The following is a 25,792-nucleotide window of genomic DNA, read 5'->3' as shown; positions in this document are numbered from 1 at the left end:
ATACAGTTTCCTACATAATTTATTCTAATATATTAACATACATTAGTCAAAATATGCAAAACACCAATGAATTGCCAGGGCTTATGTGTGGTGCTTGCGTCCCAGAAGCTCTGTACACTCAGCGGTCAGACACAGACTCCCTGCCTCACTACACCACTCAGGAGAGAGCAGCAGGGCAGTGGGCAGTGGTGCATGATGGGAAAGCTAAGCCCAGGTTCCCAGAAGACCTTCCAGATCTGTGTGTGTGCAGCGTTTGATGTGCAGTGCAGTAAACAGCAAAGAAGAACTCGTTCTGGTGTCTCCCCAGAGATATGCCAGCGCATAAGCACACTAATGAGCAGGGTGATTATGAGAAGGCTTTCAGGAAAATGTTACAAATGTAAATGTGCATGGCCGTCTCTGCTATGACAAAGCATGTGTGTTTTTACACATGGATATGCATGGTTTGTCAGATATATGGAGGTGATTAATAGTGATGTGCTTTTAATATTTTACATCCTTTTTTCTTTCATCTCTTCAGTTTGGGTGTTTTGAGAATAGAAACCGAAAAGAGAATGCCAGGGAATTATAAATTAGAGTTAGGGATTGCTGCAATTTTTGATTATTTTCACAGCTGAGTTGTTGAACTGCTATTTTACATAACATTACATAATACAAGACATTGTGTGCAGAACTGGCTAGTGGAACAACTGCCTATGATTTGCTCTTGTGTTCAAAGCTACTTGAACAATTTTAATCTGTAAGTAGGGGAGGCCAAGGCAATTGCACTTCAAAAACATTTTTCTTCAGAACTCCCAGGCTGTTACAAATGTATCAGCTGTTTTAGTGTGTGTGTGTGTGTGTGTGTGTGTGTGTAGAGAGAGTACCAATTGTCCCTATCACAGTGATAGTCCACTTCACCTCACATGAGTACTAATATCATACTGCTTTAATACTTATTAGTAATACTGAACAGTTTTCTCCTTTATTCTGGCACTATTTCTTTTAGCTGTCAGAAATAATTTGTGTACAGTCATAACCTAGTTATTCACTCCCCCCACCGACAATTCCTACCGGACCCAAGACTCGAACCCGCAACCTCAGGTTACAAGTCCGACGCTCTATCCATTAAGCCACGACTGACCCATTTGGTTTGCAACTTTTAACCAATAACCCATCGTTAAATAAAACGTATGTTTAAACTCGACGGCATCAAACTTTAGACAGCAAAAATAAAAATATTATTTTTAAAAAAAAATAATAAAAAATATATTAAATATCAGATTTTTGCATAAAGTGACAAGATTCTTTTTCTCAGGCAGAGAGAGCACTACTGAATACCACATATGCTGAAAAGTGTCATCGCTGTTACTGAAGAAATCTTGTGTGTTACATTTGCCCCTGGTGTCCCTGACTACTTTGATAAATATTTTTGCTCTTCTGGCTCAGAATATATTTATGTTCACACATATAGACAGTTGTGGTATCACTGTACATTTTGGTTTAGGGTTGTGTAGTTAAGATGTTAATCAAATGTGTTAACCTGCCTACTCTTCACATGAAGCACTGGAAAGTCTGATTAATTTCAGTGATATGGTTAGTGGGACTCTTCATTTAAATGAACCAGTTCAGAAAACAGTTAATTTTAAACCACTCTAGATGCCTACACATCATTTTACTTTCTTTAAAAAAAAAAAAAAAAAATCCAAAGACACAAAATGAAATAGTGTGTGTATATACACTCACTGGCCACTTTATTAGGTACACGTTGCTAGTACCGGGTTGAACCCCCTTTTGACTTCAGAACTGCCTTAATCCTTCGTGGCATAGATTCAACAAGGTGTTGGAAACATTCCTCAGAGATTTTGGTCCATATTGATATGATAGCATCACGCAGTTGCTGCAGATTTGTCGGCTGCACATCCATGATGCGAATCTCCCATACCACCACATTCTAAATGTGCTCTATTGGATTGAGATCTAGTGACTGTGGAGGCCATTTGAGTAAAATTAACTCATTGTCATGTTCAAGCAACTGAGTCTGAGATGATTTGAGCTTTGTGACATGGTGCATTATCCTGCTGGAAGTAGCCATCAGAAGATGGGTACACTGTAGTCATAAAGGGATGGACATGATCAGCAACAATACTCAGGTAGGCTGTGGCGTTTAAACGATGCTCAATTGGTACTAAGGGGCCGAAAGTGTGTCAAGAAAATATCCCCCACACCATTACACCACCAGCCTGAACCGTTGAGACAAAGCAGGATGGATCCATGCTTTCATGTTTTTTACGCCAAATTCTGACCCGACCATCTGAATGTCGCAGCAGAAATAAAGACTCATCAAACCAGGCAACATTTTTCCAGTCTTCTATTGTCCAATTTTGGTGAGCATGTGTGAATTGTAGCCTCCGTTTCCTGTTCTTAGCTGACATGAATGGCACCCGGTGTGTTCTTCTGCTGCTGTAGCCCATCTGCTTCAGGGTTTGATGTGTTGTGCGTTCAGAGATGGTATTCTGCATACCTTGGTTGTAACGAATGGTTATTTGAGTTACTGTTGCCTTTCTATCATCTCTAACCAGTCTGCCCATTCTCCTCTGACATCAAGGCATTTTCGTCCACACAACTGCCGCTCACTGGATCTTTTCTCTTTTTCGGACCATTCTCTGTTAACCCTAGAGATGGTTCTGCGTGAAAATCCCAGTAGATCAGTAGTTTTTGAAATACTCAGACCAGCCGGTCTGGCACCAACAACCATTCCACGTTCAAAGTTACTTAAATCCCCTTTCTTCCCCATTCTGATGCTCGGTTTGAACTTCAGCAAGTTGTCTTCAACATCTAGATGCCTAAATGCATTGAGTTGCTGCCATGTGATTGGCCGATTAGCAATTTGTGTTACCAAGCAATTGAACAAGTTTACCTAATAAAGTGGCCGGTGAGTGTATATTTGTTATAAAAATTTTGATAAATTATGGCGTTTCCTTGTTTTGGTGGCAGTAGATTCAAATAGCTTACTTAGTGCTCTTAATGCATTTAAAATAAATGATCTGATAGTTATTTAAACAGATATTAATTGTTGCTAGCTGACTGAATCTTCACTGTAATTGAACTCCAGTACTTTAAATTATAAGCAGTTTCACATTAGCTCCCACTGCAGGATTTATTCATATATTTACCTTTTTCAGTGTGCATGAAGGGTGGACATGTTATTTTTTTGTCCATTAGCTCATCACATACCATGTATTCAGACGAATAACCCACAGGGATTTCTGATTCAATTTTGAACTGCTGCAAGACTGTTTCATGCACCTTATCAAGGGACTTGTGTAGATTGCCTTCCGGAAAAAATAGGCTAATTTTAAAGCAACCGGGATGAATCAAATGTTATGACAAACCATTTTGGGAATAACAAGAGGGGAGGATTTATCACTAAATAACCAGAAGCTGAGCAATTATCATGTCATGCATGAGCTGGCCGCCCATGAAACCACAGTGTCTGATGTGCAGAGAGCACTCTCGAGTCCCACAGTGGAGGTACACAGTGTGAATGCGCAGTGTTGATGGTCTCAACTGGTGATGACAAACTCGGAGAATGGGATCTGGGTAGTCATCTTTATTTGTTTATATGTACTACATCAGCTGCCATTAAATTTTGTCACATTTGTAAAAGTTTGTCTTTACAGCAAAGCCGGTTGTGGGCAGAGGAAATCATTACTTCCCTGCTGACATAATTAGGCTCAGTGGTGGGGGTCGTCGCCCACATGCTCTGAGTTTCTGTTCTGTTTCAATAACCTGTCAATAGAAAGGAAAGGAATAAAGCATGCATTGTGGATGCTATGCTTCATTGCTGTCTCTGCAGGCGTTCTGTACCTTTGATTTAATAAACACATCAATGATCACTTCTAAAATGAAGCTGATTGCTAATAGCACTTCCGAATCCCAGAGCATCGATTGCAATGTTCATTCATTCGCTGAGCACTTCCGCCACCCCCCTAGAGATCATGTGTTTATAATACAGGATTTTTTTTATTCCTTTTAATATATTCCTGTGCAACGATTATTGCATGTTCTGCCAGTCCTCGCCTGCGGATGAGCTCAATATGGCAGATTTTATGAGCACCTATATTAGATCTGTAGTGGTGAGAGATCAGTTTGCCCTGGGTCACACAGTAAACACTGCTGATTGCTGATCGACTGGCCAGTCAGCAGCAGTATACCAGTCAGGTTTGAAATGCCACTCTGGAGAAAAATGAGACTAATAATCTACTCAACAGAATCCTCCATTTTAACAACAAAATGTGCAGATCAATGGTCATTTGATCAATGCTTCTCAGATGATTTATACTGAGTCATAAAACTCCCCGTTTCTATGGACGCTTGAACAAGAGGATATGAAAAATCCAGTAGGTTGCTGTCTGAGGGACAGGATAAGGCATTTGGTGCTGTTATTGTATTGTTTATGGTGCAAAGCAGTCGCTTTTGGCTACCGTGTGACTCCACGTAATGGAGTCATTCATCGCAGCTTTCTCAAACGAACGAAGCATCTTTGTTCTCCTTTTCTCGTTTCAACAATTTTCTAATCCGTCATCGTCTTCTGCACCAGTGACCCGAGATTTATCCATCAATACGTGAGAACAACAGATTGATTTGACCTTTCCTGTGTTACTGCAGGTGTCTGGTGCTATTTGGATTGCCTTGTTTTTGACCAGAAAGCATGCTTATAAGCTCTCGATTGGGCAGCGGCGTCTTTGAATGTCTCTGCTTTATTTCATCATGTGGCAGATGTCTGGGAGATTATGTGTGTGCATGCTTTCAGTGCATTGTTTACTGCTTATGGACATGATTGGTGGCGGTATGACTGTGTAAACATGTACCAGCCGCAGGCCTTGGTTTTGTGTTCAGAGTGACTGCTAACAGCAGAGCAGATGTTGATGTCCATGTTGAAGTCAAGCAAGCGAGGAAGGATCACAGGAACCGGATTCAGATTCAGATTAAAAGGTGCAGGCTGTCTTTTATAAACAGCAGTCCTGTTTATGTGAATCATCACTGCAATTTAAACAGAGAACAACATGAAGGTGCTAATATCTTTGACCAGCATCATGATTCATTATGCTTCGGTCTTGATTATGTTCATAAATAGCACTAATTAAATATATTAAATAGCCAATGCATTATGGTCCCCTTCTTGTTAAGTGCCACATAAATTCTGTGATAAAGAGAGCATACATATATGATTTATCCTGGTTAGTTTAAAAGAACAATCAGAACAAATTGTTTCTCTACAATGAATCAGAATTCCCAAAGCTTCATATACGAGGGCGATGTTTCAGCTCGTTTGAATATTGCCTTTGTTGAACTGATGGTGCAATGCTATATTAGAATAAATGTAGCTCAGGATTTTTCAAACAGGGGGTCTCAGTCTGAAGTAATTAGGTTTAGTAAATATTAGACTCATTATACATAACTATTTTATAAAATAATTTTTGTTATTAATAATTGAATTTATTATTTTTATAGTATTGACAGCCATAGACCATAGCTGTAAGTTAATACATCTAGTACTTATATGAGTACATGAGTAAATACTAAAATAAACAGTATCAACTAAATATTTTATTGCACAATATAATTATTTTATTATACATATTATTTTACACGTGTATAATATTTGCTAATAATATGTATATATGATATGTAATTATATACATTTTCACAGTAAAAGCTGCCTACTTTCTATAAACGGTACCTCACAGCTAGAGTGGCATAAAACGTTTGAAAAATCCCTGTTGTAGCTTATTACATGTGGTTTATTATCTCTGATGGCCTGTGTCATTAAACCCTCATACCCTATATAAGCTCTATAATAGAATCTAGAATATTGGTCTTCACATGGGCTCATTTGAAATCAGTGGAGTGATTGTGAAACCATCGTACTTGAACGTGTGATTCAATTAACACCATTCATGTCATAATATTGAGAAATCAGTCAGATGTAATTTTATCACTGGAATGGACATTATGGAAATGGATGGATTATTAGTGTTTGATTCATTTGATTAAACATGTTTAATCTTGATTAATCTCTTTCTGTCCCCCCTCATCTTTCTTGCCCTCCTGTGTCTCTTTCAAATGCAGTTGCCCCCACAACCTCCACCGTACGTTCGGAGTTCTTCAAGCCGTGCCAAGACAGTCAGGAGATGGCCTTCTGTTTGAATGAGGGAGATTGCTTCATCATCGAAACAGTGGCAGGTGTACACAGACACTGCAGGTGAGTCTGTGTGTTTGTGTGTCAGATTAATATGGTTTTAACCATTTCTTCAATGACAAACTCTATGATCTGTAGCTGTTACCCTTTTTGTTACTAATCCATGTGCAAATGCACAAAAAACAAAGACTGTTGTGACTGTCTGCACTGATAGGCTTAACAACGTATGCTGAAAATCACTAAAATACAGAGTGTAAATTACTCTAACGATGAAAGGAGGAGTCATGCTGAACGATGTGGTCTATTTTGGACGTCTTGGCACATGCAATAGTTGTTTTAAAAGCCAACATTTCAAGGGTATAATTAGAGCGCTGATCCGCCGCGTTGGAATGGCTGAATGACGTAACCTGAAGAGTTTGATGCGTCCAACTCGTTCAGGGATGAGTGGCTTTGCTTGGAACAAATAATTACAGGGTTTTTTGCAGTGAGATACTGCTGTTTAGCACAGGATGTTTCTGTAAATAAAAGAGTCTGTCATTAATGAGTATACGGTGTGAACTATTGAATGATTTAAAGTGCTTTAGCATGGCATTCTTCAAGGATAGGGCTGTAAGAAAGATTGAGAACTGATTCCATTTTAAAACAGTGTTAAAAACATAGTGCTGCCATAATAAATGCATGTTTTCATAGAGGAATGATGAAAAAGCAATCATGAGTAGAATGCAAAAATGCATTCAGTGTAAATGGCCCTTAAAAATATTCCTGCGATGCATATAAACGGTGTCACAGCACAGCTACTAAATCTACACCACAATCAGTGCTATCATTTTGCAAAAGAACATGCTAATGCTATTGAGTGATTTCTGTGAATCAAAAACATATAGCTAAGCCAGTGTAGTCCAATTTCTGAACAAAGTCGGTTCTTTTTAGTGAATCAGAGACATTTAGTGCAACCGGACCGAAGAAATTATGCTATTGAGTTGGCTCTTTTCTGTGGTATCAAAAACATACAGTAGTCTCAGTGTAGCCCAGTTTCTGAACTCGGACTGTGAGTTGGTTCTTTTTAGTAAATTAAAGACATTTAGTGTACAAATGATTCTAATAAATAGATTTTTATCATGTGAGACTTACATAGGAGTTATTTTTCCAATAGTATTTTATAAAAATAAAAGAATGATATTTTAACACACTGTATGTTTGTTTAGTATTGTTATGTAGTATGTCAATTATTGTATTGCATTTATGGTGCCTCTAAAAAGAAAAAATGATGACAATCATTTAATAGTCCAGGCTCATTTACAGTATTTATGTATCGCTTTGTACAGTGCAGATTGTTTCAAAGGTGCTGCGCATTAATTTAACTGGAAAATAACAGTGTTACTGTAAATTGCTCAATTGTGAAACATTAAGTTAGCTGTAAAGCAGCTCCACAGAAGATAACTAGTTCACTTTTGCTTCAGTTTAGTTCAATAACTTTCAACATTGCTTCAATTATGGCTTTACAGATAGCAGTGGTTTCATTATTCAGCCAGTTGAATATTGATTCAATTGAATAACAGTGTCGATGTTGTAAAGTTAGCATCATAAGCTACAGTGCCTCGCGAAAGTATTCATACCCCTTCATTTTTTCACGTGTTATGTTGCTGCCTTTTGTTAACTGCTTAAAAAATAATAATTCTACATCAGTCTACAATCCATACACCATATTGACAAAGCAAAAACAGAATTGTCACAACTTTGTAAATTAATTACAAATAAAAAAACTGAAATAAGTACATTGCATAAGTATGCATACCCGTAACTAATTATTTAGCTGAAACACCTTTACAGTCTCAAGTCTTTTTTGTTTGATGCGACAAGCTCATCAGCATTTGGCAATTAACTGCTATTCTTCTCCTCACCTCTTCACCTCTCAAGCTCTGTCAGGTTGGATGGGGTAGACGCACATTTGCAGGTTTCTCCAGAAATATTTGATTGGGTTCAAGCTCAGGCTGTGGCTGGACCACTCGAGGACATTCACAGAGTTGTGTATAAGCCACTCTTGCTGTGTGTTTAGGTCCATTGTCCTGTTGGAAAGTAAACCTTCTGAGGTTCTGAATGCTCTGGACTGGGTTTTCATTAAGGCTATCTCTATATTTTGGTGCATTGAGCTTTTCTTCTACTCTGACGAGTCCCTCAGTCCTTGTCGCTGAAAAACAGCCCCACAGCATGAGGCTGCAATCAGCACACTTTACTTTTGGGATGGTACTCTGCATGTGATGAGCAGTGCCTGCTTTCCTTAAAACATGATGCTTGGAATTGAGGTTCATCAGACCATATAATATTATTTCTCACAATCTGAGGGTCCTTTAGATGCTTTTTTTGCATATTCTAAGTGTGTTTTCTTGTGTCTACACTGAAGAGAGGATTGAGTCTTGCCATAAAGCCCAGATCTATGGAGTGTTGCAGTGGTGTTTGTCCTTCTGTAGAATTCTCCTCTCTGCATATACGATCATGGAGCTCAACTAGAGTGACCATCATGTTCTTCGTCACCACTCTAACCATAGCCATTCTCTATCAATTGCTCAGTTTGGCCAGGAGGCCAGCTCTAAGAAGAATCCTGGTTGTTTCAAAGTTCTTCCATTAAGGGTAACAGACATGCTTCTGTGACCCTTCAATGAAGCAGAATTGTTTTCTGAACACTTCCCCAGATCTGTGGCTTGACGCAAACCTGTTTCTGAGCTCTACAGACTGTTCTTTTGACCCCAGGGCTTGGTTTTTGCTCTGATATGCATTATCAGCTGTTGGACCTTTTATTAAGACGTGTGCCTTTCCAAATCATACCCATTCAATTGAATTTGCCACAGGTTACCTTCACTCAAAGTATAGTAACACCTTTACAAGCAATATGAACGCTCCTGAGCTAAATTCCAACTGTCCCAGATAAGGATATGAGTACTTATGCAATGGAATAATTTAAGTTTTTTATTTTTAATACATTTTCAAAGATGTTAAAAACCTTTTTGCTTTAGCATTATAGTGTATGGAGTGTAGACTGATGTGGAAAAAAGTAATTTGAAGCAGATTAACATAAGGCAGCAACATAAAACGTGAAAAAAATGAAGGGGTATTAATACTTTCGCAAGGCACTGTAGCTTAATTCTGTTCAACTTTTGTTCTCATCCAACGAGTCCAGTTAAATCAAAAAATATTACTGCATATTAATTGTTTTAAATAAGCCTTTTTAACCAAATATAATTATTTAAAATCATCTTATTGTTTGACATTGAAACTGTATTATTAATTTCAAATAGTTGTTCCTTAAAGAGTCATTAATAGAACCATTAAAGAACAAGAATTGTTAGGAGAAATCAGAAGTAGAAACATGATTATCTCTGGCTGTAAATCTAAGGGTGCTTTGCCATGAAAATGTTCAGATGTTTAGGAATATCCGTTTAGTGTTATGCCCTATCAGAGGTTCACTTTAGTCCTCCCCAAGCCCCTTTTCATCTCACAGACCTATCTGCCTTCTCTTCATCACTCAAATGTAATGTTTTTTGAGTGTTTTTAAAAAAAATAACCACTGCTACCTCAGGCTAAAGGCTTAACACCGGCTAATGTTCAGTACAGCAACATCCGGTTAATGTAATCAGAGGTTTTACCCATATTCTTGCAGTTATTTCTCTCCTTAATTTTCTCTTATATTCTTTTTTTTTTCATTTGGCCTTTTATCAATCCCACTAATGGGATTGTTGTTCCCAGTCATTGCCATGGTAACAGATCTTTGGTGTTCATCATATGCACACAGATAATATAGAGCTGTGTCCAAGTACTGCTGTAATAAGAACTATTTATAATTTAATGTTCACGGCACAGAGAGGGTGCCTCCAATATCAGTCGTTTGTGCAATTGGGAATTGTTTTCCATCACCTTTATTGCACTTATAAAGTGAACAAGGGTAATGAGAAAACCCGGTTTCTCATAATATTAGCCATGGAAGTTTATAATACGTAAATGTGATATATTGTTGTGTCTGTTAATTAAAAGTTACATTTTAAAACACGCTGTATTATTTCATCAGTTTTTTGCCTGTGAATGTCTAGAAGGATGGCAGAAAGAGAGCTAGAGCGGAGAATTACAGTGTTAGGATTAATAAATAGAATGTGTCTATTTCACACCAAGGGAAATCTGACAGGAGGGATTGTTCGATGCACTTCACTGAAGACAAATGATAAAGACGTAGATGTATAATGCAGGAGTAGGATCTTGGAAACGCTGTTAGGGGTATTAAGGGATATGACTTGACAAAATGAATCATATTAATGATGACGATGTCCTCTTTTTCAAGTTTCTTATCAAGCTCTTTCTTTTTGGAAGAAGCAGTCACGATTAAGCTGTCAGATCTCGACACATAGTGCTAATCCAGGAAGCCATCTCTTCTCCTTTTCACTGGCCTTATGGAGGACTCGCCGCTCTCGTACCCTCTTTAACGCCCAAATAACATCGGAAGGATGTTAACCAAGACTATATAATTATGCCATGCATAAATACATTCATTTTCACTCAAGAATGTAAACATCCATGTACTTATTATAGGCTTAAGATTACACTGTAAATCACATTTTCCAGTTTACGAAACTTTTTGAGTCTCAAATACTAAAAAAATGCTATTTTCTTGAAACTACATAAAAACTCTTGTCAGACCAACAAAATTACACCAAAATTACACCAAATTACATTTGGTGACTTTTAAACATTATTTTTTTCTTCTAGGAAATTACCTCAACAACATTAATTGTTGTTTCAGTTGCTGTGACAATAATTTTTCTATTAGCAAAATAAAACAATCAGCATTGCATGAACTAACTAATTTACATTTACTGAGAAGAACTAAAATACTATTGTTGAGAGAACTCAAAAGTCTTACTGCATCAAGTTGCCTTATTTTTTTTTACGTTTTCTCAACTATATATTTTTTACAGTGTAGGGTTAATTGCATGTAGTAGTGCACAAAATTCTCAGACTCTTACTCCTGAAACAATTTTTACAGTATTGAATTGCATTAAAACAGTTTAGAAAAATAAACTTATAAAAAAATATGCTGACAAAATATGCAAAAAAATATTTGGTGCTGTTTGATAAACACCACAATGAGTACCAAATAATAATCTAAATATGAAATATCTGAAATTGTTTGATTTCCTTTATTCTCTGTGATAAGTGTCAGAAACAGAACATTGCATTGTGTTATATAACCGGGGTAACCGCTGTATTTCTGCGGTTCTGCAGTGCCAGTAAATTTACATTTTAATTCAACGCATCTGCTGTTTTACTAACCAAATTTTTATGCTGCATACACACAGTACAATACATTTTAACAAGTTGATAGAAAATGTAAACAATTTGGATAATAACATATATAGAATTATTCATAGTGTTTTAAGTGCCCACAATATCAATACATAGGGCCCTGTGAAATCCATTTTATTTTTTCCCAAATTTCTTCTTCTTTTTTTTCATTTTAATTTTTCTGGATTCCGCTTTTTTTCTATTTAAATTTTTCTATACTCAGTTTTCATGGTTAAATAAAATTGTATAATTCAAAAAGCATGTCTAATTAATTGAAATCATGAAACTGATTAAAAGTGAACAAAAATTTATTTTAAAATATACTTTTTTAAAGTATGTTTTATTTTTTCTCAAATTCTGTTTTCAATTCATGTTCTGGATTCCATTTTAATGGTTTCATAAAATTTTAACAATCAAAAGCATCTCTAATTAATTAATTAAAAAATAATTTATTATTGTTTTATTTATTTTTTTCAGAGATACTGTGTTGTGTGTTTCCTTCAAAATAATTATTTAATAATAATTTTATTAGTACTTTCATTACATTAAGTAATATATTTCTGTCACAGTTTCTTCAAGTTAAACCAAACGTTTATTTTCTATTCTGTTTGTATATGACATGACAACAGTTTTACTCAAAAGAAATGGTAAAATGCTCATGAAGTGATTCTCAAAGCAGTTCTAGAGATTATGTTATCATGTGTTTTTGTAGGCGGCAGAGGCTGAAAACACTGCGAGCGTCTGCGCCATTCATTCACACAGACACGCAGAACATGCATGATTAATTTTTAAATAGTACTTTTGCAGCTTAATATTCACAAACACTAGTCCATACCGCATTTTGATTTAAGTATACTGACCTACGCTTGATTTATCCATCCAAAATATGTGACATTCCGCAATATACAGTAAATTCCTTTTTTATGGCTGGATTCCATGATTCCGTCTGCTTTTTCCACATTGCGGAAATCATAGGGCCCTAAATACAGTGCATGTTAATTACCACAATATACCGCATTACCGGAAACTGGCACATGTATAGTTTATAGGTAAGCAGTTAAATACGTATTTGTCAAGATAATGGAACAGATCACAAACAAAATATGTTGGCTCATGAACAGCATGTCAGGTGGCAGCAACTCGGTGCCTAAATCTTAATGCAGACAGTGTGCCTGCTGGTACTGTCCTTCCCTTTTGGCTGCTCAGCTGGTATAAAGGATGAACATCTGTTGATGCTTCATTCTGCGTGTTTAAATGGATTACTTGCATAGTGGACAGACAGTTAAGAGCTTTTTAATTGAAGCATGCGTGTTTAAACACAGACACAGGTTTATTTGGATAAAAGGGCTTTTCCTGTGTCAATAATTTCACACCGCAGATCTGAAAGATAAGTGGTGGTCTAGTGATTTGATACCCCTTTGAATGTAAAACTCAGCAGCTTTGTAACTGAAGCTGAGACAAAGACAGAGGGATGAGAAAAGATATGGACAAAGGTGTATAGAAAGAGACAGGAAGGTTGCAAAGTGCCACCCACATAAAATCTCATTATGTTTTACTGAGTAGTCAGGGTAAACCGTACTTTAACTATTCCTTCAATTTATGGGTGTTCTTATTTATTTGTTGTCTGTTTTACCATGGCTGTAGTTGTTATTATATAGTGGCCGTGATGGCAGATGGAGTGCTCTCTGAATTGAATTTGATTTGAATGGAGAGGACTGAGGGAGCGAGTGATAGAAAGAGACAGGAGGAAGGAGCAATGAGTGTATGTTTTTCTCCCCTGAGTGAGACGAGACGTCAGCGAGAGAGCTTGGCGTAATTAATCATTCTAAGTGCACTAACAATGAGAGAAAAGGGGAATAAACATTCAATAATCACATCAGATGGGCACCATCGAGCAGGCCTTTAAGATCCCCTGGGTGAAGGAGGTCAGCTTTTATGTTGCAAAGTGCTGAGACCCCAACGCAGCCACCTCTCCACACCAAGAAAGGACATGTCCCTCACCTCTGCATGTATTTTACAGCATGCAATAAATCAGAATTCAGTGCAGTGCTTTAGCCATGGGTGGCACATAAAGTGGACACCTCTGCCTTGTGACGTAGAGTCTGATTATCTGGACAGAAATGGTTGAACTGGGATTTTTAGCCCTAGATATTATGATATTACAGGACATAACTATATTTTATTATAGTGTTTTACTGTTGTAATTACATTAAAGACAGAAACCAATGGCAGTTGTTCCAGATGCTTCCCTAGGAAAAGAACTGTCCTGCTGAGTTTCCATTTTTCCTACAAACACGCAATATGTGTCTATTTAAACAGGATTCATGTTGAGATAGAAAAACTGAGATTGAAATGTATAAAACCACAGCCTATTATAAAACAAACTCAAAAATCTGAGCCACATCAGAGGTTGTGACCTCAGGCACATGTGACGAAGGGATGATCAGGCAAGCAATAAGAGCCAGAGAGATTTAATAATAAATGTATGAGAAATGTAATTGCAGTGCAGATGATTGTTTTAGATATGAAATATATTGGAACCAAACATGCCAGTTGAACTACTTGGAATCAGCATAGTGTGTTTTTTACTAGAATAATACTTTGTGTAAATGAGGAGATGTTGTGTAAATGAGGAGATGTTAATGTGTTTTAAAAACCTCTGCAGAATAAGATGACATTCATGCTAAATGATTAAATGTAATGTAAAGGTAGAATAATATGACATCTTGGAATATGCATACACTCCTCAAATACACACACCTCACAACACTCCAGTGTCCGGTCTCGTTCCTACGAAGAGGACTACCATTGCAATCTATCTCTATGCCAGATACTTACCGGCTTGTCTACTTACCTGCTGTGTTTCATCCCAAGCGTGTCTTCCAGCGATCTCAAGTCTGTCAGCTCCCGAGTCTCGTCCTTGTCCACAGTATTGGTGAGGTGTGTGATCAACTCCAGTTCCGTTTCTTCTGTCGAGAAAGGAAATCCAAATTAACATTCCTCCTGACCTCCGAAGAATCCAAGAATCTCCACTTACCTGTTTCACTCATATGCTCAACGCCTGTCAATAAATACCTGTTAACGATACGTCACACTGTCTGAGTCCCTCTTCTGTAACAGAAGACCGGACCTACACCGACAAACAGACTAAGAGCGCCCCATTTCCATTCCAAGAGCTTGTGGATGTTCTCCGACGGGCTCTCACACCGACTCCACCACCAGCACTTCCTGCCACTTCCGTAAACAGTTCCACCAGTTCTTCAAATACTGTGATCTCCAGTCCCATGGCCAAACCAGCACCCTTCTCTTGCGTGGCGGAGGAGTGCAACGGCTTCTTATTGCAATGTTCCCTTGCCATCGAAATGCATCCGCTCTTGTACCCCACTGAAAAGGCAAGGAGTGCGTTTATCATTTCTCTCTTAAAGGGAAAAGCCTTACAATGGACAGAAACCTTCTGGGCTCAGGGAGGCCCAGCCACTCAATCCTTCGACGATTTTATAAATAATTTTCGTGAAGTTTTTGGCAGGCCCGCCTATGACACATCCGTAAGTGAGAAACTGTATCATTTACGTCAAGGATCTCTGTCTATTAACGATTATGCTCTCCAGTTTCACACCCTAGCAGCAGCCAGCGGATGGAACGAGCGATCTCTATTGACGCCCATTGAACCCAAACTTCGGTTGCAGCTGGCCGCCTATGACGATGTCTGTGGTCTAGAGAGCTTAATACAACTTTCCATTCGATGCGCTTCACGTATGAAATCCTGTCTTGAGGAACAAGCTTCACTCCCTAGCTACAATTCACTCCTCCGCCACCCACTCGGTCAAAGCCCTCCAGAACCAGCCAGCGAACCCATGCGAACCAAAACCAACTATCAAATACAGTCGGTGACTGGCACCTCCCTCTGCCGTAAGAGTGTAAACCACAGTGCAGGTCCTGTCCGCCTATTTATTTTTCTAAAGTGTGTTCGCTGCATGAGGAGGAAATTCATCTTCTCGTTCTGGAGGGTTCAACAGCTTTCATCCTCATCATCGTTGGAAGGCCCTGGTTTGTTCAACATCAGCCCAACATCGCCTGGCATACTGGTGAGGTCCTGAAGTGGGGTAACCAGTGCTTCCCCAGCTGTTTTTTCTACACTCCCAGACCTGTCTCTCCTCCTGTCAAGACGATCACGGTAAATACCACCTCCATTGAAAGTCCCCCAGAGAAACTTTCCATAGACATCCCAGTCTGTTACTCCCACTTCAGCTACGTTTTCTGCACCCAGAAAGCCTCCCAGTTGTCTCCCCATCGGCCATGGCACTGTGCAATAGACCTCATATCGGGTGAGCCAGTGCCCCGTGGGAAAATGTACCCACTCTCAATCCCCGAACAGAAGGCCATGGAGGAGTACATTGAGGAGGCACTCAAGCAAGGTTACATCTGCCCCTCCACATCCCCTGCTGCTTTGAGCTTCTTCAGTGTGGCCAAAAAGGATGGAGGATTAAGACCTTGTATTGATTACCGAGCCCTGAACAATATAACGGTTAAATTCCGTTATCCCCTTCCTCTCGTCCCAGCAGCGCTAGAACACCGTGTTCTCCAAATTGGACCTCCGCAGCACCTACAACCTCATCAGAATATGTGAGGGGGTCGAGTGGAAGACGGCTTTTGTGACCCCTACCGGCCACTATGAGTACCTAGTCATGCCCTATGGTCTAGTCAGTGCCCCCTCCGTATTCCAAGATTTTATGCATGAGGTGCTCCGAGAGTTTCTGAAGGTCCTGAAACGCCTGAGAGACTTCCACCTGTTCCTCAAGGCAGAGAAGTGTTCGTTCCATCAGTCCTCAGTGCAGTTTTTAGGATATAACATCGACAGCGGTGGCATCTGGATGGACGAGGGGAAGGTGGAGGCCATACGGAAATGGCCCACTCCTGGCACCATTAAGGAACTGCAACGGTTCCTGGGGTTTGCCAAATTTTACCGCCACTTCATCCACGAATATAGCACCATCACAAGCCCTTTGACCAATTTGCATCGCAACAAACCCAAGTCGCTAGTCTGGAATCCTACCGCTACCCAAGCCTTCAAGTGTCTCAAGAATGCGTTTACGAACGCTCCAGTCCCCGTACACCCAGACCCCAGTAAACCGTTTGTCGTGGAGGTTGATGCATCCACCTCAGGAGTTGGTGCCATCCTTTCTCAGCAGCAGGGGACACCATCTAAACTCCATCCATGTGCCTTCTGTTCTCGCAAATTCAGCCTGGCGGAGAGAAACTACGACATTAGGTAATCGAGAACTCCTCGCCATTAAGCTGGCCCTCGAAGAGTAGAGGCATTGGTTGGAGGGTGCGCAACATCCATTTACAGTCCTTACCGACCATAAAAATCTCCAGCATCTGAAGGAAGCCAAAAGACTTAACCCTCGTCAAGCCCGATGGGCTCTCTTTTTCACGCTCTTTAATTTCACTCTGTCTCGACTCCACGATTCTAAAGAGGAAATTGAGGAAAAACCAGAATCCATCCTGCCCGAGAAGATCATTGTTAGCCCCATTCAATCCTCCTCCAATGCTTCCATGGCCACTCCGCCGGGCTGCCCGCCCGGATTGCAGTATATTCCCAGGGCTCAACGCACATCACTTATCCAGTCCGTACATACATCTCTGGGCACTGGCCACCCAGGGGCCAACAACACCCTCTCGCTGCTAAAAGATCGCTTCTGGTGGCCCAATATGGCTGTGTAGAGTGTGCCATGTCCAAAAGCCCACGCCACCTGCCAGCTGGGAAGCTGCTTCCTCTGCCTGTTCCGAATCGGCCCTGGTCACACCTAGGGGTAGACTTCGTCACTGATCTGCCTGCCTCCAATGGTAACACTTGTATCCTGGTAATCGGTGATCGATTTTTCTAAATCATGTCGTCGTCTTCCTCTCAAAGGCTTACCCATAGCCATGGAAACTGCTGAACTGATGTTCAACCACATCTTCTTGTATTAAAACAAGAGAATCTTGTAATTCCTTTAATTTTACACAGACTCACCTCAGGAGAATGGTGGTCATGTGTAATAGCAATTTCATTTTCTAAGTGGTTAAGCTGATACCCTTTGTTACAACCATACATTTTATCAGCTCATGCATTTCCATGATATTCCAACCCACGACCTTGGCGTTGCTAATGCTATTCTCTAGCATTTGAGCTACAGAAACACTTTCAACCTGGTGTACATTGTACTTAACATATACCATGTACAATCATGTGACACTCAGGGGGCTGAAGTGTCACAGTGATTTACTAGAAAAATGACAGACCCGTGAGCTACATTATAGAGCACTGTTTCTAAAACCATAAATTTGTAATGCACTAAAAGTTCTGCAAATGACTGCAAGTTCATTAATTGTTTGGGCACTTGTTTTATGGCTCAGTGCATGTTTGCTTGTGACTCAAAGGCTTGACTGATGCATGTCGACATCATTGTTAACTCTAATTAATGCAATGCACTGAGTCAATGGTATTGTCTCATCATCTCATTGACTTTCATAATTGGTGAAAAATCAACAATCAGCACATAGAGTGGAAGCAAAGTGACATGAACTTTGAGATGCACGTACACACACACACACACATTGTCGACTGCAAGAATTTTCTCCTGGGTACAAAGTCGCAGCAACAAATATCCAAACTCTGGTATAATTCCCAAGCTTCAGAGAGGTTTAACTTATATAATTGTTCTTCTAATCACACATTCATAATAGAAGCTAAGATTGAGAAGCAGAAGAGAGCAAGAGGGAGATAGTGAGAGAGAGGTGGAGAGGAGAGGGAGATGCAAAATACTTTTTGACAAGGCGTCCCTTTCAAGTCTGAAGGTTTGATGTGCTAATTACATGCAAATATATGCAAACGAGCTTGCCTGGTGCCCAAACCCTGGCAGAATGTGTGAGGCAGAATTGCAGTCTGAGGAGCGGAGCATGTTGGCTATAAATAATCAAAGCAAAGAGGAAGTTGTGATTTCACATTAGCCTATTTGAACAAATACCGCATTTTAGGCACAGGGGCAGACAAGGGGACCGATAAAGAGTGCATCCTCTATGATTCCTCCCATCCACCTATTCTGTTTGCTGCCTGTCTTACAGTGGTGTATACATGTACTTGCCTCAAATAAGTTGCCAGCTTTATGGTGAATATCCTCATATCAGATAGGGATGTGCAGTCAAGCCATTCTTTGTATGTGTATCTGTAGCTGCTGCAATGACAAAACAGATCTATATCTGTATTAGGCTATAACTGGATGTGGTTATACTTATCTCTATTCCACTTATAGGTTCCATGTGGCAAATATGCCTTGAATAATTTGTTGAATAATTTTTTATAACAACCTATATGTGAAATAAAATGCTTACTACTACTACTACTATACTAATAATGATAAACAGGTTTTAAAATATTAATATTGTACAAATATTTCATATTTTATGATTGTTGAAAATTCAGTCTACTGAAAGTTTTTCCATTATTAAAAATGTAACTCTATTCATTTAGAGTTTCCATATGGCAAATATGCCTTGTATAGTTCATAAAATAATTTTTATTGTAACCTGTATGTAAAATAAATGTTTAACAACAACAATAATTTTACTTCAGACAATAATTTTGTTGCTGTTGTTGTTATTATTATTATTATTACTATTATTAATAAAAAATAATAATGATAAACAGGTTTATATATATATATATATATATATATATATATATATATATATATATATAAGAAAAAAAAATGAAAATTCAATATTGTTATTGTTGTTTTATGTGCGCTGAATTATCAGCCTACATAATATGTTGTTCTGTTATTTGGTAGTTATTCAATGTGGGGTCATTCTTCGTGCCTTTCTGAAAAAGATATTTGGCTTCATGCACATCCCACATATCAAGTCATAATAATACATTATTGTCCGATCTTTCATAAGTTTGTTTTGTTCCAGATTGTAAATCATCTGTGTTTATGAATAACACCTTGTATATATTTACAGTGCGATATGATCTCACGTCACATGATTGGCTGATTTGTCACTGCCAACACAGTGTTTTGTGTTTAGAAATGTTGAAGAAAGAAAGAAAAAAAGAAAGAAAGAGAGGATGCTCATGAATAAGACTGAGGAGTGACATGTCGAGCCTCACAATGGCTATGAGAACAGATTGGACTTGTTTCTCATTTCCTCTTGCAAATCAAAATATGCAAGGGAGACAAGATGAGAGGCAATCCTATTTTGGCTGAATTATCACTTGTGATTGTTACATCGTTGTAGCTCTTGCAGAACGCACCCGTACGGTCTCCCTACTAAACCTGACAATGTCTGAAGTCCAGGCTGCCTCTGAAGAGTCAGGTTTGAGGACAATGTATTCCTGAAACAAACGAGTCTCATCAAAATTCTACAGCAAACCATATGTTTTCTGTTTCTCATCCCATTCTCTTTTTTCCTTCTCTCCTGCCAGACAAAAAGAGTGTTTTTCCTCTTTGTTTTATCCTCTTTTTTTTGTCTTGAAAGCTTTGCTGCAAGTGACAGAGGCAGCATCAATTTTCCATTTGGTAATGAACTGTTCAGTCTAATGTGTGCTTTGGAGCAAGAAGGGCTCAAATTTCTGAGTAGCTCAATGAGTTTTGCAGTGAGGTGAGAGAGAGGAGACATTAGAGCTGTGATACTTCAACGGTCATAGCCAGAGAGAGAGAGAAAAAAAGCCATATTCCTGACTGGCAATGAACCTGAAAACAACCATTTCATTGAGAGCAAAGGGACTGTTTGCTTCTGTGTTTGTTCTGCCATAGCAGGTGGGTAAATTAGGGTCTTTTGAAAAATGACTGTTTATCCCCAAAATCCTTGAATGTGTTTTTGTTTATTCCTCTCATTGGCCCAGTTAAAACAGTGCTGTGAAGACAGATGAATGCATTAGACATGTAAAATCTTTATGTGTCTAAGACTGTGGCGCTGCTTGTATGTGAGCAATTCATTGTTCAGAAGCTGCAAGGTTATAAAAAGTTTCCATAATCCCATGCACTTGCAATTCAAACAGAGGGAAACAGCCGATGGCACGCCGAGACCATAATTGAACATGTTGCATTAATCTAGAACAAGAGAAGGTTATAGATAGCACGGGAAAATGCTAATTATTTTTTTCCCATAGCCATCTACCAAAATTTCTCCAGGGGATGCAATAAACAAACGACAGCACTGATTTTTCCTCACTGTTTTTCCGAGATGTAAATATTTAATGCTTTAGCCCAAGCAAAATCATGGATCATCCAATGCTTAAAATCCCAGCTCTGGGGATGTTTTTGAGAAGAGAGGGGGCGAACGGTTGCACTTTTCACTCGCTTGGGAAAATTTTACCCCTTTAATGGCTTGTCACTGCTAATATGCACTTGTAAAGGCACAGCATATTTATGCTGGCCTTAAAGTCAGGAGCTTTTGTTTTCACAGGTCTTGATCCACAGGCGACCATTAATGCTGAATTATATCAAGACGTTCTATCGACACGACGAGGCTAAATGCAGAGATTTTAGTAGTGCCACCGAGTTACTTTATTACAGCCTATTAGCAATAGTGTCTCCCATTATGGAGAGGTAAGGCCAGGATCGATTCAGGATAGGGAGTGTGTCTTGAACACAGAAGCCTGTTATTCTCACAATAAATCTGCATGGGCCTGTGTGCTCTGTAAACATTTATGGGTGAGCATTCTTCCTTTGACAGAAGTCGCAGAGGTAATATTTCCCGTTCAGTACAGTAGTGCTTCTCTAAAATCTTCAATTGCACATAAATGTCACTCCAGTGTGTAAAACCCAGATAGGTGTGTGTTTGTGGAAACGCCTGGGCCACTCTACTGATCTCTGCTGAGGCTTTGCCACTACACTAGTCTCGATTTCCTCTTTGTTAGCTGAAACACGTTATTTCCGTCATCGTTCAAAGAAAGGGGCAACGAATAAAAAACTAAAGGATGATCAATTTAAGAACTTGCTGATTCTGGGGGGAGTGTAGCATTCGCAGTGTGAGGCCGAGATCCCATTACATCAAAAAGAAGAGACAGAAGAGCCCTGGTAGGAAGACACTTACTAAATTGTCAATTGAATTTTAATGGAGGGTTAAGGTCAGAACAATATTTCACAGCGGGAAAGCGGCAGAGACGAAGTAAGAGGGTCCGATTGATTCTCAGATTTCAGCCTGAATATGAGATGCTGAAGTTTTTTTAATGTTTCAATTGGTGACGCTAACTGTACGGATGTCGCACATCTTTAATTTAAAAAGGTTTAAGCTTTTAAACGACTGGTAAAAGGCATATTCAGAATGAAATAACCTGATATGTTTGCAGCTGCTCTTTTCAGCAAACATGAAGAGAGATCTCATAATCACAGATTTTTAAGTGGGCTGACAGCGAAGTTAATCGCAGATGGTTGGGGGGCTGATATGAAAGAAGGGGGCTGAAACCCTCCTAAATAGGGTCTAGACATGCTTGTTTGTGTGGGAAGATATGAAGCAGAACACAAGTGGTTACCCTGTTACCTTCTACTGAGATAATGCAAGCTTTATTCTAACTATGGCTCCATCTAGGTTACCTCTGGGGAGCTTTTTTGCATCTTATCAAAAGCGTGCGTCCTTAGCATAGCAGGGGGTGCGCAGTGGAGAGATGACAGACGAGGAGACGTGTCTCTGTGGTCTGTCACAATTGTGGGACATGCTCAGTTTCTCATGCTTAAGCAGAGGGTAAATCCTCCTTCATCCTGGATCCATCAGATTATATAAAGTCTCATCTTTTCCTGTCACCCATGGTTATGCAATAAAGTGCTTTGGATGGCTTTGGCTCTCCATGTATCCCTGTCTTTTATTTGCTGCTCCCTGTCTCATTCTGTTGCTCTCTGACTCTTCTCCTCTGTCTCCATATCTCCCCTGCGTGTCTGGCATCTGGATGGCAGGAGTAATGTGGCTGTAACAATGTTCGAGGAAAGGAAGGAAGAAGTCGGAGTCGGCTTGACTGAGGCTCAGGTAATTTAATCAATCGTGCTCTTCGGCACTTCAAAGAAACATAAGTTCGCAGCACTTTGGCGATTCTCTGGTCCACAGCGGTTGATCCCACTCACTGTCGTCGCTAGCATCACTGACTCCACCTCACTCCACTTTTTGAGGAGGTTGAGGTCATAAATCTGATGTGCCCCATTCCTGTCTGTACGAGTCACCTCATAGTCAAGATCCCCAATTCGCCGCGTGACCTCAACGGGTCCTTGCCACTTGGCGAGTAATTTAGAGCTAGACGTAGGAAGCAATAAAAGTACTTTTTCTCCCGGTGCAAATTTACGTAGCCTGGTTCCCCGGTTGTACAGCCAGCTCTACCGGTCCTGGGTCTGTAATAAATTCTCCATCGACAGCCGCCCCAAAAGGGTGGAGTTTTGTTCTCAGGTCCAGCACGTATTGAATTTCATTTCGGCTGTCTGAAGGTCCGTCCTCCCAAGTTTTTCTCACGACATCCAGCACCCCGCGGGGCTGACGCCCATTAAGAAGCTCAAAGGGGGGGAAACCCAGTGGAGGCTTGCTGGACCTCCCGCACAGCGAACAAGAGGGGCTCCAGCCACCTGTCCCAATTTTTGGCGTCTTCATGGTTTTTAATGTGCGATTAAATCGTTCCACCAGTCAGTCTGTTTGTGGATGGTACATACTGGTTACAGTTTGCGTAACGTACGTGACACCTCCATCACTGGGCACCGGTCCATGAAATGCCCTTGGTCCCCGCACCGCCAACAAGCCGGCCCAGGCCTCCCCGCCGCCCTAGTGGCAGGAAGTGGGTCAAGGGACTGACGTGGAGAAAGCGGAGAAAAAGGCACTGTTGCGGTCCCCGCACTGGTTAGCCCTGCCCCCCTGGGCAGCGCTCTCGGGCCGGCGAGAGACTCCGGAGGCGGGATGGATGGAGGAGGGATGCCAAGGAGGGATGCCCGGACGGGACCTGGGAAGTGGGACAGGACGAGGGAAAGAAAAGACAATAGAGGAAGAGAGAGAGAGAAGCAGCTGGCAGGGATTCGCCGAGTCCTAGCGACATCGCCTCCCCCGGCCAGCAGCCATTTGCGGCAAGCGTCCCGGAGCTGCTGAGCAAGCACGAAGGGCAGGCCACTGTCGCCCAGATCTGGCAACCGAAATCGCTGTTGATGTTGTTCTGGGCTCAGACCGACCCGCTGGAGGATGGCCCGCTTCAGATCAGTGAAGACCAGGAGGTTTTGGATGGGCAACTGTTGGGCCGCCACCTGTGCCTCCCCCGAGAGCAGAGGTATGAGACGCACTGGCCAGTGGTCTCTTGGCCACCCACATGCCTCGGCTGACTTCTCGAAGAGATTGAGGAAAACTTCTGGGTCATCCTGTTGGCCCCATTTTATTCCGGGAGATGAGTGGGGCTGATGTGGTTTCTTAATGTCAGCCCTCCTGCCCGTACCCCCTGGTCCATCCAGCTCCGGAAAAGCTCACGGTCCTCCTGCTGGGCCTGCTCAAGAGTGCGGAAATGATGCTCCTGGTCATCTCGCATCTCCAGCAGCGCCTGATGGTGTTCTTGGTGGAGGCCCGCAAGCGAGTGTATCACTTCCGCAAACGGCGAACTTGGCAGTGACTGCATGACAGCAACAGCCGGGCTTCTTCCTTCCCGGGTTTTGGCACCAGTGTAACAATGTTCGAGGAAAGGGAGGAAGAAGTCAGAGTCGGCTTGACTGAGGCTCGGGTCATTTATTCAATACTTTACAAAAACAAATACTCATGCTCTTCGGCACTTCAAAGAAACATAAGTTCGCAGGCCTTTGGCGATTCTCTGGTCCACAGTGGTTGATCCTTTTCTCAAGTCCTCAGCCTGTCTCTCTCTGCCACTTTCTGTCTCCCTGTGGCTTTTATGGTCTCTCCACGCAAATCACTGAAACGAGAAGCAGGTGAATGTTATCTTGCACTTGACCCACTTACTCACCGCTCGTCTCCAACCTCTCTCTCTCTCGCTGCAGACTCCGCTAACCACGCCCCCCTTACCACAGTGGCTGTGCTGAATGGGGATGTAATGTCTGACGCATGGCTGTTGTCAGAGCTCCTGTGTGGCATTATTAAATTAAAGGCATAGTAACGCCAGGAGCGCAATGCTCATAAGTAAAACCGCTCCATTGCTCACGGTACCTTATTCTGATTGACACTTCATTACAATTGGCACAAGTCACAGCCTAACTGGACAGCTGTCACAGATCTGAGCGTGGGCCGGGTTAATTATTTGGCCTTTTAGTAAGAAATGAATCAAGGCCATTTTCTCTGATGAGAAAATAATCTACAGTTCAAAAATGAAATTATTACTACATATGAGCTCAAATAGTGCCTAAAACCAGTGACATCAGCAGATAAGGCGTCAGAGCAGAGGGAGGCTTTTTATACCTCCCATGAGTTGGCGTTCTCATTGAGGTGTGAACAGAAATATGCAGGTGAAAGGCAAGTTGAATTGGAAAGTGTCTTGTTCATTTGGTCGCTTTATTCCTTTGTTCTGTGATTTGTTGTTTGTTCATTCTTTGAGTTTTATGAATTTCTGTTAATTTTTATTGATTTTAATTATTAAAATTATTATTTTAACTTACATTCTCAGTTCATACCTCAGTTCAAATTCATTTTAAATTCAGGTATTTAAAAGGCAATTCTGAGTGTCGCACAGCTTGGACTAATAAAAAAGTAAACAACACACTCACTCAGACAGACATCACCATTTTCAGTCATGTCCAAATTGAATTGAACTCTAAATGAACTGTGAATTTAAAGGTTACCTTAGGATAGTCCAGAATCAGATTGGATCGGATGGGATGTAATGGTATTTTACTTCCCTATGGGACATTTAAGCAATAAACATAAACAAATGTGAATAGAATAGAGAAACAGCAGTAAATACAATATGGTACCATACAATATAATGTGAAAAACAAAAACACAGAGAATACAAAGATAGAAATAAATTTACTCTGAAATATTTCATATAAAACCATTAAAGACCTGTCACTCACCTCAGTTCATCGCATTCTCGCAAATTTCCATTATAATCAATGAATTTCTCTACACTGCACAATGAATCTTTAATTTACATTGTGTCTACACTTTTGTTTGTTATAATGAGAGGATTCATAAGCATGTGAGCACTGAACAAAAACTGTTTTAACCTACACTGCAAACTTTGCAAACTCTCCAGAGTGCAAACACAAATACCTACTGGCATGTTTGCAAAATTTGTTTCGCCAATATGGTGTTATTAGTTTCAACTGAGGATGC

General features: G+C 40.3%; 1 protein-coding gene across 1 annotated transcript in view; it reads left to right on the top strand.

Moving 5' to 3' along the window:
* LOC306857632 (pro-neuregulin-3, membrane-bound isoform-like) overlaps nucleotides 1–25,792 on the top strand; it is a 160,132-nt gene that overhangs the window by 92,516 nt on the left and 41,824 nt on the right. The window contains exon 2 of the mRNA XM_079397658.1: nucleotides 6,115–6,247. Within this exon, the coding sequence (XP_079253784.1) occupies nucleotides 6,115–6,247 (133 nt within the window). The remainder of the gene's footprint in view (nucleotides 1–6,114; nucleotides 6,248–25,792) is intronic.

The sequence above is a fragment of the Barbus barbus genome (assembly GCF_936440315.1).
Source record: "Barbus barbus genome assembly, chromosome: 38".
NCBI classification, from domain to species: Eukaryota; Metazoa; Chordata; class Actinopteri; order Cypriniformes; family Cyprinidae; genus Barbus; species Barbus barbus.
This window is presented reverse-complemented; position numbering and strand designations above follow the sequence as displayed.